The following is a 16,421-nucleotide window of genomic DNA, read 5'->3' as shown; positions in this document are numbered from 1 at the left end:
GAATCAACCGACTCTGGTTTCTTAGGGGTTCTGACCGGACTCACCACAGTGATTTGACATTTTCATCAGCGAGTTTAAAGTTTCCCTAATTTTTAGTGACAGTTATGAAGCGACAGCAAGCTCGGCTGCTGTACAATAACCACAAACAACAAATACATTTGTAAGAATGAACAAAAATAGGTTTAAAAAACTAAAATACTGAAATAACCTGCTTGCACTGTGTGCACACCCACATGCTGATAATTTCTTGGCATTCAGCTTTTTCCTCCATTTCTCAATTTTTCAATTTTTTCCTCCAATTATCTGTGTAATTAATATCTGAATTAAGCAGATATTAATTCAATATCTGTTTAAATGTTTTAAGAAGGCTTTGTAGTGGTATTTAGATTTTATTTTGTAGGGCCAAGACAAAAAAGTTTTTGCATTGAAGAAGTTGTTGATTTACTCGGGCCTTATTTTTTTATCCAGAGTTTGAATAAAAGACATATTTTATGAATATTTTGTCACAAAATATATATATATACAATTACTAACATTGAAATCAAACCTTCAAAATATATGATGCTCTTGCATTTCAACCGGCCTGGTTTGGGCCCCGGTATATTTAACCAGTGAAGCTTAATCCTCAGTCCTTCTGTGGCCAAGGTTTAAATACAACAATGAAACATATTATTTGAATATACATGTAGTTTATTGATAAAAGGATCAAAATAGTCAAATGATTTATGATTGAATGCACCTCAAACATTTAAGTTAAATCCCTGGAAATTCTGAATTAGTACATCTCATCTATGTATCTGCAACATCCGGCTAAATCAGCCTTAATATGCTTAATTTTGACTCATCAAAATACATTTTTGTCTATAGAGAATTTAACTAGGATTCACACTGGTTGTTATGTATAAATGTAGACTGTACACTATGCTTCGTAGCTTTCAAAATAAAAAGTGTCTATGGGAAGAGTTTAAAGAATCATCTTCAGAACAATACAGAAAATCAAACTCTACAAAATGTTCAGTTTCATTTTAATCTGCAACATCACAATTTTAATATGATGGATATGTAGATCACAAGCTGCTGTCCTTCATGGTGCCAGGGTTACCCATTGCCTTTGTTCTGCGGGCAACAGCTTCCAAGATCTTCTTCCTGGGTCCCAACTGGATGCGAATGCCTTTCAGGTCATCATCAGAGCAAAGAATGAGTGCCTCCAAGTCCAAGTGCTCTCTTTTGAAAGCGGGGGCAAATTCTGGCAAGGAGATGGTAGACAAGAAGACCTCCAAAGGGGAGGTTTCCTCATCTTCATCATCATCCAGTCCCAGATCTTCTTGATCCCAAGGAAGGTCACCATCACCAGCCTCCTCAAAGCCAGCTGCGTCCTCATCTGCCTCAAACAACTGGTTCTCAACGAGGTAGCCAAGACTTTCATTATTCCCTGTGGGAACAACATCTTCTGTCTCCATGTTCATCTTCTTCATGAAAATCAGGCCGCCAAAGCCAGGTCGGTTAAAGATGGATTGTTTGACTTCGCTTGGCTCGTCTCTGGAGTCATCATCTTCGTATTCCTCCATCTCTCCGCTGACTGGGTCACTCTCATCTTGTTCTTCAAAGACATCCAGAAACTCTGGTTTGTCAGAGGATTCGTTCTCCTGCCTACGGAAGATGACATTCCCACCTCCTCCTGTTTTCTGCAGTGTACCCTTCTCTTTCTTTCCCATCTTCTGGAGAGTGCCTTTAACTCTGGCTGTAACAGAGCCGGACTTGTCTGCAGCAATAAGCTTGGAGAATTGTTCACTCCTGATGGTGCCACCATCTGAGAAGCCTGATCCCATGCTCGCCTCAGAAACCGACCCATTCACGCTTCCTCCGCGGCTCATTCGATCCATCTTGTTTTGGTGCTTTTTCTTTACCTTCTCATAGAGTTTCACTCGTCTCTCTGCCTCTTTCTGGGCTTCCTTCTTGATGTTGGCGACCTTTTTGGGATTTTGGTTGGTTTGTTGTGAGGCGGCGTCATCCAGAAATCGCACACAGTCCATGTGGCCTCGAGACGCAGCAACGTCCATAGGTGTGTGGAAATCATTGTCCAGGGCAAAAAGATTGGCTCCGAAGTTCACCAGAAAGCTGATGATGTGCATGTGGCCGTTAGCAGATGCGTGGTGTAGCGGCGTGTTTCCCCAGATGTCACTCTTGTTGGGATCTCCTCTGTGAAACACAAAGAGAGGGGGAAATCAAATCTGAATTTGTGGTTTAAATTGCTGAAAATTTCCTAAACCTGAAAGCAGTTTGGTTGATTAAGCAAAACAAGAAAATACTTCACTTGGTAGACTAACTATGACTTAGGGTAATTAATATTGTTAATATGCTGATTTATGGTTTTTATACCATAAATCAGATACCCTTAGTGCCTACATCATGAGGTTACAACCAAGTTAGAATGTGCTGTTTTAGCAGTAAATGCTCTGGAATGAAGAACATAATTTGCACAGTAAAAGGATGTTAGTGTGATAACCCAGACAGAGCTTTAAAATACACACTGTATTTATACTACAGTAATTATGTTACTTATAGAAGCATTTATTTGCTTCTATAAGCATACAAAAGATGTGGGGAGCATGTTTCAGAGTACATTAATATTATTTAAAAACTTTTCTTACAGTTTTACATGACTGAATATATATGACAAGTTTAAAAGTTTCTCTGTAAAAGCTATGGCAACCTTCAGTGTGTACCTTGTCAGCCAATAAAGTTTTATTGCAACCACTGGAGCGGAGCTATAAATGTGTTGCTGGCTAGAGTCTGTTTCCATAAAACAATACATAACCTGCTCATATCTGTTTCTACATTCTGTACGGCCTTATCGCTTTCTGATCCCACCTTGCTGTCAATGAACCTCCCACCTTTCTTGCCAAGAATGCAAACAGCAACAAACAGAAATCTAAAAATGTTAAGTAATATGTTAGTAAAAAAAATACCAACATTCTAAAAACTGCGCAAGGTTGAAGATAATCAATGAGCTATTAGAAATTTTAATTCTTTTCTACTTTTTGTCAAATTTATCTAGACTTTACTGATACATTTTACTGGCTCTTTTTATCATAAGTTTCAGTTCTGGCTGTAATTCTGAAAATGTTTTTGACCACATGCTCTATTATAAGCAGGTTACTTCCAGTTAAATTTCTCTGAATGTTTTTGTTCATCTTTTGTTGTCCTGACAGTGGGATGGGGGTGGTGGGCATGCAAAGATAAAGAGCTTTATTGTTTTACAGGATGGATTTGGATGACTAGACTTTTAGGTCAGCTGACGAGAGAGGAGTCCAGTGTMCAAAATTAGGGTTTTCTTCATGATGCTGTAGCAAATAACAATTGCCAAAAATAATCCATCAAAAGTTAATATTTTAGTATAGCATCTGCTTTCTGTTGGGTGATCTTTGATCTTTAGAAGCCATTTCAAGCTTTAATGAAAACTGAATTGTTTAAATTGTGAGAATTTCAACATCTAAATTCACGAGAAGGACTTTGTTTGACAAACGTGTGTGAAATAGAGAAGTTCAATTATGCTTACTCTCTGCTGCATATGAGTTGAAGAGCATCGACGTGTCCGTGAAAAGCAGCCAGCAGGGTGGGAGTCATGCCATCGTCGTCAGCCGTGTTCAGGTGCTTCCTTGTGGCCTCCTTCAACAAGTCTACGTTGCCATCAACCGCTGCCTTGTGGTACCGAGACATCTTTGAAAATGTTTTAAAATCCTTGTATTTCTCCTCTTTCTGCTCTTTCACTTGTGTCAGATGAGAATCTGTGGACCCGAACAAGCTAAGTGATCACTGGGTGTGTGAGCTGCCCAGCAATAAAACAAAAGCAAAGTCCAGCTCCCTGCTGTCAGCTGCATCACTTCCTGGTCCATTTATCAACGCAGCTTGGCCTGAACTCACAATGAGATCTTAAGCACTTGAACACAATATGTTGAGCTGCTTTATCACACTTCTGTACATCACTTTATTCAGTTCATATCTTAAAAAACATTATTAGAATGATTTCGGTTCAACAAATCCAAACTTTTTAATAGGATTTTAAAAAAATATTAGTGCAAAATCACTGTTCTGGAAATAATTGCAATTTGTAATCTATCTAAATCAGACATTTGAGAAATTTAAGTAATATATAAAACAATACAAAAATGGAAAAAGCACCTTTTAGAACTGTTTTTAAATGCAATCTCTGAAAATTAAATTGCCCAATTATATTGGGCAATTATATTATATTTAATATAATTATATTATTTAATTGCCCAATTATTGGGCAGTTAAGTTAAATTGCCCAATAATATGCCCACACATTTTATTTACCATTAAAGTTACAAAAAAACAATTTTTTTTCTATCAACAGGATTACAATTCTGTTACTATGCATTTTGAAAGAGGTTTATTTAAAAACTCAGACATTTGAATTTAGTGAATTGGTCCTGACTGTTCAAGAGAGAGTAAACTTCCTGTTGAGATAAAAAAAAAAAAACTGAGAGGCCTGCAGAGAAGATTTTCAGTTTTTAAGTGCCAAAAGGGTATAAAGAGATGTTATAATAATTTGAAATCAGACATTTTACTGGAGAAAGAAATTGTCCGTAAGAAAAGAAGATTCAAAACAACTGCCAACATGCACAGCTCAGATCACCTCTGCAACTTCGCTGGACTGCAAGATGCTGAAAGAAGTCTCTAAAAAGTCTTATATTTTATTGCAAAAGGTGCAGCAGGTTAGCTATTCTTTCTATGAAATTGTCTGTGTAATCAAAAACAGACTGCATAAGTTTAACTTTCATGAGAGGTGCGCAAAGAGGAAACCTTTGCTCTCTGAAGACATGAAGACCAAACTGAAGTTTGCCAAAAAGGTCATAGGCAAATACCACTTCTGGAATAAAGTCCCTTGTTCATGATTTGGGCATCTCAACCATGTAACGCTATTATGTCATGTTGCATTTAAGGAAAATGTCAGAAAGTCAGTAAAAAAAAATTTTATAGCTAAAAAATCTAAAGCAGAACTAGACCCTGTCTCACAATAATGACTCAAAATAAGACAGTAAATCCACATAAAGCTGGCTGAAAATGGAGAAATGGAAAATGCTGGGGCAAATCAAATCCCAGATGGTTGTTTTCTTACACTAGCTGTATGAAAAGAAGTGTGGTCCTGTTTGGAGATAAACCTTTGTCCTGATCTTGAGTCTTTTGCATCTTGCTTGCCCTGTATTCAGTTCCCTCAGTCTTTCCATCAACCCTGAATCGATTCCTTTCTAATATTTACATTTAATGAAATGACATGAAATGTGCTGAACATGCAAAAATAAAATAAAACACAACAGCACCCTCAAATATCTCACAGCTGGAAGTTGGAAGTGAGGAATGGGATAAACTGGATTCAGACTGATGTCAGACCATGGTAGATGGCTTCAAGAAACATCACGCTAACACTTTTTCAACCTGTGGGTACAACACTAATGAGAGGGTGGGACATTCTAGGCTTTTCTCTCTTAGTATGCACATTTTATAAATATATTTATTAAGGAGAACAAACAAACTTAATTGCAGTGTTTGAAATTAAATCACTTTCTTTTTCAGAGTTTAAAAATAAATTAGACATTGATATGCAAATAATTAATTTCTGTCTCACTTGCTGCACCGTTTGTTGCTTGAAGAATTAAAAAAGCCATCATAGCATGATGGTGCCACTACTATGTTTCTTTGTAGGGATCTTTAATCCAGCAGTCTTACGAAAAACTGTTTTGTTTACAGTAGCCAATAGCTTTTTAGGTGTTGTGATAACCCTCCTGACCAGCAGGTGGCGAAACACGTTAGTTGGTGATTTTCTCATTAAAACAGAAACGAATCTGTCAATTGGATCCACGGTTCAGCACTGTCTTCACTCCTTTCTCTTCCCTATTTCCACCTTTCGCAACAACGTCATGCAGTTCCAGCAGTAAGAACTATCCGCTCCCACCGCGCCAGAACCAGGCCSACGCCCGTCTGTCCTCTCCGGGTCTCTTCCGGGATACATCGCCCGGCTTTTTAATTGTTGAGCTCTCAACGGTACCATCCTGCAGAGATGTCCCACAATGGTGGCTCTGTTGTCGGSCTCCTGTCCTACGAGACGCTGGTCCATGCGGTGGCAGGTGCAATGGTGAGTTTTAAAACTATTCTCCTGACGTTTAACCTTCAGTAGCTTCTTCATTTGAGGAAGAATAAAGAGTGAAATGAAAACATGGAGTGACAGACGGAGCAGTAGTGGATGCCAGTTCAGGTGGTGATGTTGCAATGTYTTATCTTCCAGGGGAGTGTGACAGCCATGACAGTCTTCTTCCCTTTGGATACAGCTAAAAGCAGATTGCAAGGTGAGTTTGAGTTGTTATCATGTAATCATCCAGTTTAGATTTGCATCTATGAGGATTTAAATAGAATCTACTTCTTATAAGGTTTTAAAAATATTCCCATTCCAGCTGTCCCTTTATTAAAACATGGTTCGTGTTGTCCTTATTTATTCAAATAAATAATTGCCAAAGTGAAGAAGCTGTGTGTCAATAATTAGATACACTCCATCATTTTATAGCTTGGTAAAACCACCAATAATAACTCAGTAGTCCTTTAMTGCAGCCTTAGACATTRTTGTGGAGGATTTTTTGTGCTCTATTCTTCACAACACTGCAGTAGTTCATCATTCCATACAGATATATATATATATATCTCAGTATGATTTCCTTTTGATTGACATTGTTAATAAAATAGACAAGGTATAAAAAAGTATTTKTTGTACAAACTTAATACCCATAGGCTAATGAGCATTGGTTACAAATTACAAGCAGAGATGACCTGATGTAGTAAAGCTGATACGTCTGCAATTGTTGCTTTATAACATTCTTGTAGTTTGTTGGAATTGAATCRTGATATTTTCAYGTTTTCTTCTCAGTGGATGACAAAAGAAAAGCCCAGTCCACTCCTGTCATTTTGGCTGAAATTACGAAAGAAGAGGGCTTGTAAGTTCAACTTTTTACAGTCTTGTATCACTTAACTTTCTGTGATTCCTGTAAAACATGTAACATGTAAAACGTATGYCTTAAGTTCTCCACCACTTCTCTCAGTTTGGCTCTGTACAGAGGCTGGTTTCCAGTTATCTCCAGCCTTTGCTGCTCCAACTTTGTCTACTTCTACACTTTCAATGCACTGAAGAAGGTGGCTGCATCTGGMCCGGGCAAACCCAGACCCAGTAAAGACCTGATGATGGGGATGGTAGCAGGTAAATATGATAAAGTGAYGATCTTTTTTACTTTAATCAATCAAGCGTGCTGTAGTATTAAARGTAATTGATGAATGTTTTGGCTTTTTTGCTCTTATGTTATAGTTGGTTTACCTTGCCTTGGAAAAGTATTCATAGCCCAATTAATCCATGCATAGATTATTTTTCTTTTTTCTAATCCAAATATCCAGGGTTGTTAATTAGGTTTTTCCAAAGAATGAATTTGAACCATTTTAATTCATAATGTGGGTTGGTTAAGCTCTTCATTTCCTGCTACATTTCTGCTGTGTGAAAAAAAGCATGATGCTGCCATCACCGYGCTATGATTTTGGGACACGCGCCATCTGTYGTGTGTTCATGCAGGCGTGGTGAACGTGATCCTGACTACTCCCATGTGGGTCGTCAACACCCGGCTGAAGCTGCAGGGAGTGAGGTTCAGAAACGAAGACCTCCACCAAACCCATTACAGAGGCATATTCGGTGTGTATTCCAATTAAAACCCCTCAGGCGTGCTTTTGATGCCAACATTTCGGCTTTCCTTTTCGTAGATGCTTTCTCGCAGATYATCGCCAACGAGGGAGTGGGAACGCTGTGGAACGGCACACTGCCCTCTCTGATTCTCGTCCTCAACCCGGCTGTGCAGTTCATGATTTATGAAGCCATGAAGAGGAAGGCGGGCAAGGGCGGCCAAAAGGCGAGAGGATGCTGGATACATTTTTKACATATAATATAWACCTCRATACTTCAGGATCATTTGTGTGATTTCAGCTTTGTTGTAGTCTAGCAGTCACTGAGAACTCTATTAAATCTTTATTCCCTGGCACAGATATCCTCAGCAAAGATCTTTCTCATCGGAGCAATCGCCAAGGCAATCGCCACCACAGCAACGTACCCACTCCAAACCATCCAGGCCATCCTGAGGGTAAATTCRTCTTCTTCTCTGACACATTAGCTCRGCTTCCTGATTTTGCACAAGTCACAAATGCTAACTGGAAACGGTAATTCATTCGCTTYAGAAAAATAACCTCAGCTTTTCTCYTCATCAGTTCGGTCAGTACAGAGGCGACGGCAAAAGGGGCCTKATAGGGAGCRTCTCCAACATTTTCTCCCTGTTCATGGACCGGATCAAGTGAGTTCAGCGGTAGATGGGCTCAGAAAACRGACAGGCGGGCTGTCGGTCGCTGACGGTTCTGTGTTCTTGCAGGAAGCACGGCTTTCTTGGGTTGTACAAAGGCTTGGAGGCCAAGCTGCTGCAGACGGTGCTGACGGCCGCCCTGATGTTTGTGGTTTACGAGAAGATCACAGCCGCGACTTTCAGACTCATGGGCCTGAGTAAAAAGCTGAAGCACTGAGAGGTTCTGCTTGAATGTACAGATTTAATCAGTGCCCGCTACTGATTTCTATTAACACTTGGATGTGTGTTATTGTCTTACCTAACTGGAGTTGGACTTGACTGACWTCTGGGCATTCATAGCATATTTATCCAAACCACTGATGGCGTTCTAATGCACAATGGCGTCTGGGCTTTAACTTTATGACAACTTCCATGTATGCAGAATTTTATTTTTTTATTTTGCTTCCACAGTAGAGTCTTCCTGAACATCTGCTATATTACTGTTTTTGTAATAGTTAATACAAGTGAGTATTAACTAAAAAGCAAGTATTAGATACATATTTAACGAAAAAAAGACAATCTAATACTGTTTACAAGCCTTCAAGAAAAAAGAAAACAACTATTACTAGTTAGTACTAGGCCAGGACCAATTCTTTTTGATCTGAAAAGGGCCAGTCTTGCTGTTTTTGATTTAAAGACCTATAATTAATGTCTTTATTATAAGAGGTGTGCTGTAATTTAAGGGAGTAATAATTATTTGTGGTCTTATTTTAAGGCCCTGGATCTTTTCTTAACTTGTGCTTTAAAATGTGAAACTATCCAGTTTACATTTCCTGCTTAGGAAATRCTGCTAAAAATAGTAGATGCAGTGTGGATGTCAATGTCATGAATTAGCTTTGATATCTAATGTTTTTTTTTAACTAAATTAATGGTTGAATGCACTTTTYCCAGATCAGCAATTATGACAGGAATCTCTTCTTTTTTTTCTCTCTCTAACAGTGCAAGTATTTAAAGCTGATWTTAACAGACGTGGAGGTCGGAGCTAATTCTACATAAGTGCCTCAGAGCTTTGGAACTATGTGGGGTTACCATGGGAACGGTTTTCTATCCTCTGAGCATTTTGTCTTCCATTATTTAAGGTTTCCTGGTGCTGCTGTATCACAATGTGCTCTYGCTCTCCGACTGTAATACGTGTTTCATGATGTTTCGTTGTACTGAGCTGAAGTCTTAATAGAAAYACATAAATCCAAACAAGACAAAAGGACACATTTGGATAAATACTACATTAAATCACAAGCGTCTTATCTATTTTATTAAGAATTAAAAAAAATGTAGATTTACATGAAATACTGTTAAAGAAATAACATTTGATTTGACTTTTTTTTTCATTTCAATTGTTAAAGATTTCTTCTTTTTTTTTTTTTTACTTGATGGTTTCTGGATCAAAATGACTGTTAAAACAAGGAAACAATAAAATAATCATGAAAAAATTACAGATCGTTTTATTTTAAATTACCATGCACAAAACAAAGAACAATGTTTATTATTTTWAAAAAATCTTCCCAGAAGATGATGAAGCGACGGATGCTTACGTTTGTTGAACTTTTCGTGTCGAGGAAAACTTCAGAATTCAGCGCTCCGATAAGATTTTAATATCAAAATTCAGTTTTCCAGACTTAAAATGTCTTTTTTTTCTTCATTTTTATATATTTTCAGAAACATAAATACAAAACGTCATTTTCCACACTCAGGTTTTAGTTCTAAAACCCACAAGCAATTACTAACGATAATTAAGAGGATGCAACTTTCGGAAAGAGGGAGCAGGGAGTAGGATCWGCAAGTTCAAAAACTTCCAGATCTGGAAAACACTTCCATAAAATTCCATAATTTTAAAGCATTGTAGGAATCCTGAAAGAGGATGGYTGTTGTTATTCTGGAGACCTGGTCATTTCCTTAATATACCAGTCAGGCAGGAAGGTATATCGGGAGTCCCGGTGGACTGAGTAGGTCACGTCGTTGTGTGGCTCCCAGGAAAACAAGTACACCACACTGCAACAGAAATATTTTACAAACATCAGACCTAACCATCCAGGAATAGTAATGTTAGCCATGTTGRTAGTCAACATCCATTCATGAGGATAATAAAATGTTGCAATGGAAAAATCCAGGCAGTTTTGCCAGACTGGACCAAAACAGTCCAGTCTGGCATGTTTCAAATGGAAACTGAACAAATAATCCTCATCCAAACTAAAACTATTCAGATGGGACATCGCCTTCAATTTCTCTCTGTTATCCTGCCACATAACTGTGAACAAACATACCTCTTCATTTAAACTCACCTAGGATTGTCCTCAGTAGCTTCACGCTTCRCAAAAGACAGGAAGTCGCAGCAGAAGTTCATGCACACTGTTGGCTTCCAGCAGTTGTATTCGTTCTGGGAAAAAGACAAGACTGTTCAAGTGCCCGGATCTGCAGCCGGAGTTGACTCATGTCAATTGCTGTCTGAAAAGGAAACAAARAAGTCTGAAACCTTCTCATACCTTGATGAGCTGTGAAATCTTGGAGATCTGAAAAGTCTCCACAGAAACGACGGTCCCATCATGATCCCTGAAACCCGCAACCACCCGAGGGACCCCGGGGAGAAAAGACTGGGCCCACCATTTCAACAGTTTAAACCTGACGCAGACACCAAAATAATAAAAGGCATCAGAAGCATCTGTGTAAGCAGATCAAGACTATCGGTCAGGTAGTTCAAATCGTCTCTCTGACCTGTGGAGGTTGCTGCGCTGTTTGGGAGTGCAGATCTCTGCAGAGGTCTTCAGCTCCACGTAGCAGGCAGGAGGAGGTGGAGCACCAGGATCTCTGTCCCGACAATCCACCTCACCAGAGAACAGAAGCTTGTGGTCCGTGAGTCGGGTCTGGACCACGGTGCAGAAGGCCTCGTTGGTGTTGACCACTCCGCTGGGGTCAGGCTCACTGTTTGTGTCGTCTGCAGGAGAGGACATAGGAGAAGAATGATCGCTTCAGAGTCCGGTCGCACAGTCCCTGCACATTTTTCTTGTGAATGTCCAGACTCCTTTAAAAACAACAAACACAAATGTTTACCATRAATTTATGGCAGACGTTTCTATTGTGGTCCAATAGAATTCCAGTGTGCTTMYAATGTATCTATCCAAAAACAAATTGATCTGAAGTATTAGCTYGTACTTCTAAATTTGATTCTAATATGCTGGAACTGTCCTTATTTTTAACTAAGGCAAATTATCTCACAAAAAACAATGCTTTGATTTTAGTCGTTTTAAGAACATACCTTTGATTTGGTGAAACATTAGTAAATTTTTTCAATGATTTGTGTCTTTTTTTAAAAGATATCTCTATGTGTTAAATTGGGAAAATTCTCTCTYATTAAGATGCTTTACATTTTGGTGTTATTCAAGGATCCATCTTTGGACCAGCTTTATTTACTCCACATGTGATTCCTTTGGGTTTCTTTCTTGCTTGTTTTTAAATATTTAATTGACATCTGAATATATTTCTGAAGTGTCACCTCATCCCACTTATTTTCTTTTCCTGAAAATAACAGATGGAATCTAAAACCAGAAGTATTTACAAACTTCAMAACAGATGAATCTATATAATAAGGAAGCYGGTAACGCTCACTGACTTACATAAAAGCAAAGTGAACAGCCCCTCACCTGCACACATGTACTGTTCAAACTTGTATCCCCAGTACATCATCTCCTTGTTCCTCTCTGGGCGGTTTTCTCGTTCCCTGCGAGCAGCTTCGGTCTCCACCTCGCTGATGTAGAGCGTGCCGTTAAACCTGGTCACCGCCAGCAACCAGCCCTCTCTGGTCTCGTACGGCGTAGTGAGCAGCTTGGTCAGGTGTCCCCGCCAGGTCACAAAGTCAAAGTCTAACGGGCTGCGAGGAGTAAAAGTTGTGGATCACTTTTTGGCCTGGTGTCACAGTTTATCAATGTCTCTTATATTATTCCTCTGTCATCTAAGAAACGCCAATATTTAACCAATTTTCCTCTCAAATTAAAAGTGTTTATTCTATATTCTGTGCATAAACTCACCATGAGGCATCTGTGGTCAGCTTGGATTTCAGCTTTGACCTGTTGGCTACGATCCACCGCAGAATGTGATCCAGCTTCTCCTTGACRTTTTCGTCCCTCTTCACRTATCGTTCCCTGTACCCATCCCTCAGATCAAAATTGGGACTTCGCTCAGGTTCCACGTAGAATCTCATCTGCCTGCTGTCGTTGAAAAACCTACGCTGAGAGTCCAGGGAGAAACAGCCCACTTCCACAGGCTGCTTGTACAATGGAAAGTCTCTCTCATAYGCTTCCCTCCTTGTGCTTAAGGTCTGGGACCTTGGTGGGGTTTGCCTTGGAGTAGCACTGGACTGATGCAGGTGGTGATTTGAGGGTCTGAATTGTGCACCGTCACAGTGGTTTCGTCTCCTGTTATCGCCTCCCCGTCTGTTTGGGGAATAGTGGTGGTGGGAGCTGGAAGTAGGGCTGCGGGATCTGTGCCGGTCCATTCCTAACACAGAAAAGACCTTGACCTATGAGACATACTGACCATGGATTGAAAGATTGATCTAAAATACAAATAAAAACAAAGCAGGTTCAAGAAATACAAAYAACAAAGTAAGATCCAACACCAAATACACAATTAAAACAAAAGTAGACACAAAAGTCTTTTACAAGAGAGTAACTCATAAAGCATAACATACATAATCGTAAAGTTAAACATTCAAAAAATGAATCTGCAACATATCACAATCTGCCCCTTTATTTCTTGATCGATTTGGTTTTGACTTGCAATTGGCGAGTTAGACACAGAAGATCAGATTTTTCAAAACTAAAAAAAGTCAGAAGGCTAAATTTCACAGAAAACCAGCGCCTTATATCAGTTAAGTAAACTCTGACAAGTGCATTTCTACATAAAATCACAAATAAAATCAAGCACATCTAAATGAAGCTCAGATTCCCATAATTGCTCATTTCTACCTACAAACATTAGATTTGCAAGATTACTACATAATGATTCGCCTACTCTCAAATTATGTGAGTGCATACCCTGATTATCCCCACAGTTCTAAACCTTTGATGTGTGCGGGACTAATAGATTATGCATGATACAATAATATATACACCTCGTAATTGTGTGATAAAAATGTAGCGTTAGCTGCTTAAAGATTACTTCCACTGTACCACCTGTATATGCATATATTTTTTCTATTAACAATTTTATTTTTAAAATATTTTCATTTAATTTTATTGTAGACGCATCTGAGCAACTAAAATAGCTGAMGAGTAAATAAAAACCTACCTTCTGATCAAAGAACACAACACAAACTGCTCATCTGTCACCTATAAAATAATAAAATGTATGTATTTAACTAAATAACATTTCTTCAGAATTGAACCAATAAAGAAAGTTAACGTATTTTTAAATTTGCGGGGCTGCTAACTAGCCTGGCATGCTACAAACAAACTTTACGCAACTTCCGGTGTTACTATTTCAAACTCATCCACTAGGTGGCAGCACCGACAGTTTATCTTAATAGAACCAACATAAGTGAAAAGAGGAAGCTTTACATTTTGTGAAATGAGAACATTTATGACGAACTAATAGGTTATTTAATKTAATAAATTGCAAGAAACGGCGTTCAATCTACACAGTAATTAAAAGGTAACTGTTTTAGTTACCTATGCAAAACGTTTGACTTAAACTAGCGCCGCTAAGGTTGTTAGCTTGGCTAACTATAAACTTTGAAAAGAACAAGACATCGCTTCGAAAAAGGTTTTATGTATGAGACACGCTGRTTCTTATAAGAACATCKCGTAGGTCGTACTTCGGATAAGAAGATACCTAGACTTTTAATGAAAATGCTATCCAGTCATCTTGATGAATGGATCATATCTGCATTATTTTTGTTCCAGGTATGAATAGAAAACGGGCTCTGGTTTCCGACGCTTTCAAACCGAAGAAAAGAAGAAATGGCCCAGAAAAGTTTGGGGCTAGTGACGAAGGTGGTGGTGAGTGTCTTGAAAAGTGGTTTGTACTTTTATCTTAACAAAAATAATGCCACATGTACAAACGTCTCTCCATGTTTCCTCTCTTAAAGAACCAGCTGACATGAAATCCACCTTGGAGAACCTCATGACTCTATTTCCCAGGAAGCTGTTTAACGACACAGTGCCTCCTATTGTACTGAAGCATCAGTTGTACAGTGTACACAGTGACAAGACCCTGGTGGATAAGGAAGTGGTGAGGCAGCTCTTTGATTTTTTTTTAATAGTCTTATATTTTGTCATACCACACACACACATTTCACTTCGTTTCATTGCAGACAACACATAATAACGTTTAACAGATGATAAAAAAAACAAAACTAAAGCCCGTCACTACCTTCCACATCACAAGCATAGAATACTTTGTCTTGGTCTAGCACATAAAATCCAGCAGATCTTGTTATTGAAAAATGTAAAAAAAAAAAAAAAAGGATTTGAACTATTTTTGAAGTTCTGACTGCCATGYTTTTTGTCTGAGCAGAATAAACTCCAGGAGAGCGGGGAGCTGCTGATGTTCCAGCTCGGGTTTGACTCTGAGGCATTCGGGCTGGTGTTTGCATCAGACTACAAGACCAAAGTACTGGCCGGCGAAGAGGGGAAAGCAACRCAAGCAACCGTTGAAAAGTTCCTGGAGAAAGTGGTGTCCTCCTGCACCGATCTGAGCTTCAGCAAAGACAAGATGCTGAGAGAGTTTCTCTTCACAGACTCTGAGATAACGTATGAGGAACTCTGACTATTGAATGTTGTTCCAAGATTTTTCATCTGCATATAATTCTGTCAGACATGAGCACATTGTTTATTTTCTCACCACCAAGGCAGCTGGTGAAGTCAGGGGTTCTGACTGTGAGGGATGCTGGCAGCTGGTGGCTTTCCATTCCCAATTCTGGCAAATTCACAAAGTATTTTATTCAAGGTTGGTGTTTTGGGGATAATTATTGCACCTTCACCATAAATATGTCTCATTTCTGTAACATGTTTGCATTCCCTACCTGTGGGGGTTTGTTTGGTACCATCTAACATTTTTTTCAGGACGTAAAGCAGTGCTTGGCATGGTGAAGAAGTCCAAATACAACGAAGTGTTGCGAGTCAATCTAGAGGAGCGGCGAACAACCTCACACGTGAAATTTCCTATGAAATATCACGTCCATGACATTGTTGGGGCAGAATTGGTAGAAAGGTACGATTTAGTCTGCTCCTTTCCAACCAATTGATGATGCTTGTATGTCCTGTATAATTGTAAATATACARAATTCAGTCTACTCTTTTCTGCTGAACTTTTATGAGTTGATGAGATTATTTCCGGAGAGAGTATAATCAGATTTTCTAACAGTTTGTCTTTCATCTCCTCTCAGCATACCTACGACTTCGGGGACTTTGTTACGATTTGCAGATTCCTGAGCTGCTACTGAGCAGCTGGAGAGTTTCTGAACAGGAGATACGTGAAAAACACCCAAAGGCTGAAACCTTTGGGATGCCACTAAGTAAATAAACTTTTTTCACTTTAAGATGTAAAGTTTTGGCCACGTGTATCGTCAACCCAGTGTTGGYTAATGAATTGTACATTTTATTGACATGAGATTGTTAAATGTTGGATTATCTTGTAATAAAAAAGTTACTGTAGCCATTTCCCTGAGATGCGAGTTTAATTCCAAGCTGAAAGAGTTGAATAACTGGTATATGGCGCCAAATGCATGTTTGTTTATTTAAGACATTTTAACTGCCTGCAGTTTAAAAAGTCTTATGAGTTAAATGACTTCCCTTTAGAATCAGTCAGTAAGAAATCTGGGTGAATAAATGGCTGACTTGACAGTTATTGACRTCCTCCACATTATAAGCCACATTAAGGTCATAGTTAAAAAAAAAAAAAGCAGTTCTTCAAAATCAGCAACGACAGTTTATGAGTTTGGGGAAGATTTTTAAAGAGTCCATCTCTTACCTCAATCGAGGTACAAGA

At 38.8% G+C, this 16,421-nt stretch overlaps 4 protein-coding genes across 7 annotated transcripts; 2 read left to right on the top strand and 2 right to left on the bottom strand.

Annotated features, from left to right (window-relative positions):
• Positions 1-672: 672 nt before the first annotated feature.
• Positions 673-3,905, bottom strand: anks4b (ankyrin repeat and sterile alpha motif domain containing 4B). Its single transcript, XM_008416751.2, has 2 exons — positions 3,560-3,905; positions 673-2,199 (listed from the first exon to the last, which is right to left on the bottom strand). The coding sequence occupies exons 1-2, from the start codon at positions 3,718-3,720 to the stop codon at positions 1,068-1,070; spliced, it is 1,293 nt and encodes a 430-aa protein (XP_008414973.1). The 5' UTR covers positions 3,721-3,905; the 3' UTR covers positions 673-1,067.
• Positions 3,906-5,844: 1,939 nt separating this feature from the next.
• slc25a17l (solute carrier family 25 member 17-like) lies at positions 5,845-9,732 on the top strand. Its single transcript, XM_008416752.2, has 9 exons — positions 5,845-6,157; positions 6,308-6,368; positions 6,941-7,007; positions 7,113-7,267; positions 7,631-7,747; positions 7,816-7,961; positions 8,094-8,189; positions 8,314-8,396; positions 8,472-9,732. The coding sequence occupies exons 1-9, from the start codon at positions 6,083-6,085 to the stop codon at positions 8,617-8,619; spliced, it is 948 nt and encodes a 315-aa protein (XP_008414974.1). The 5' UTR covers positions 5,845-6,082; the 3' UTR covers positions 8,620-9,732.
• Positions 9,373-13,879, bottom strand: dxo (decapping exoribonuclease). 2 transcript variants are annotated; one of them, XM_008416753.2, is made up of 7 exons: positions 13,722-13,879; positions 12,461-12,987; positions 12,077-12,303; positions 11,151-11,370; positions 10,922-11,057; positions 10,721-10,815; positions 9,373-10,430 (listed from the first exon to the last, which is right to left on the bottom strand). In XM_008416753.2, the coding sequence occupies exons 2-7, from the start codon at positions 12,925-12,927 to the stop codon at positions 10,310-10,312; spliced, it is 1,266 nt and encodes a 421-aa protein (XP_008414975.1). In that variant the 5' UTR covers positions 12,928-12,987; positions 13,722-13,879; the 3' UTR covers positions 9,373-10,309. The 2 variants fall into 2 exon arrangements, with proteins under 2 accessions (XP_008414975.1, XP_008414976.1); XM_008416754.2 differs by having other exon boundaries at positions 12,461-12,929.
• A 93-nt stretch (positions 13,880-13,972) lies between these two features.
• On the top strand, positions 13,973-16,088 carry LOC103469216 (serine/threonine-protein kinase 19). Of its 3 annotated transcripts, none has more exons than XM_008416758.2 (7): positions 13,973-14,202; positions 14,336-14,431; positions 14,521-14,663; positions 14,949-15,184; positions 15,283-15,380; positions 15,497-15,644; positions 15,820-16,088. In XM_008416758.2, exons 2-7 carry the CDS (start codon positions 14,338-14,340, stop codon positions 15,863-15,865), a joined length of 765 nt encoding a protein of 254 aa, XP_008414980.1. In that variant the 5' UTR covers positions 13,973-14,202; positions 14,336-14,337; the 3' UTR covers positions 15,866-16,088. The 3 variants fall into 3 exon arrangements, with proteins under 3 accessions (XP_008414980.1, XP_008414979.1, XP_008414978.1); XM_008416757.2 differs by having other exon boundaries at positions 13,974-14,084; XM_008416756.2 differs by having other exon boundaries at positions 13,974-14,431.
• The last annotated feature ends 333 nt before the right edge of the window (positions 16,089-16,421 follow it).

This window comes from Poecilia reticulata, linkage group LG8 (genome assembly GCF_000633615.1).
Source record: "Poecilia reticulata strain Guanapo linkage group LG8, Guppy_female_1.0+MT, whole genome shotgun sequence".
Lineage (NCBI taxonomy): Eukaryota > Metazoa > Chordata > Actinopteri > Cyprinodontiformes > Poeciliidae > Poecilia > Poecilia reticulata.
The sequence above is the reverse complement of the archived record's forward strand: the minus strand, read 5'-3'. Positions and strand labels throughout refer to the sequence as shown.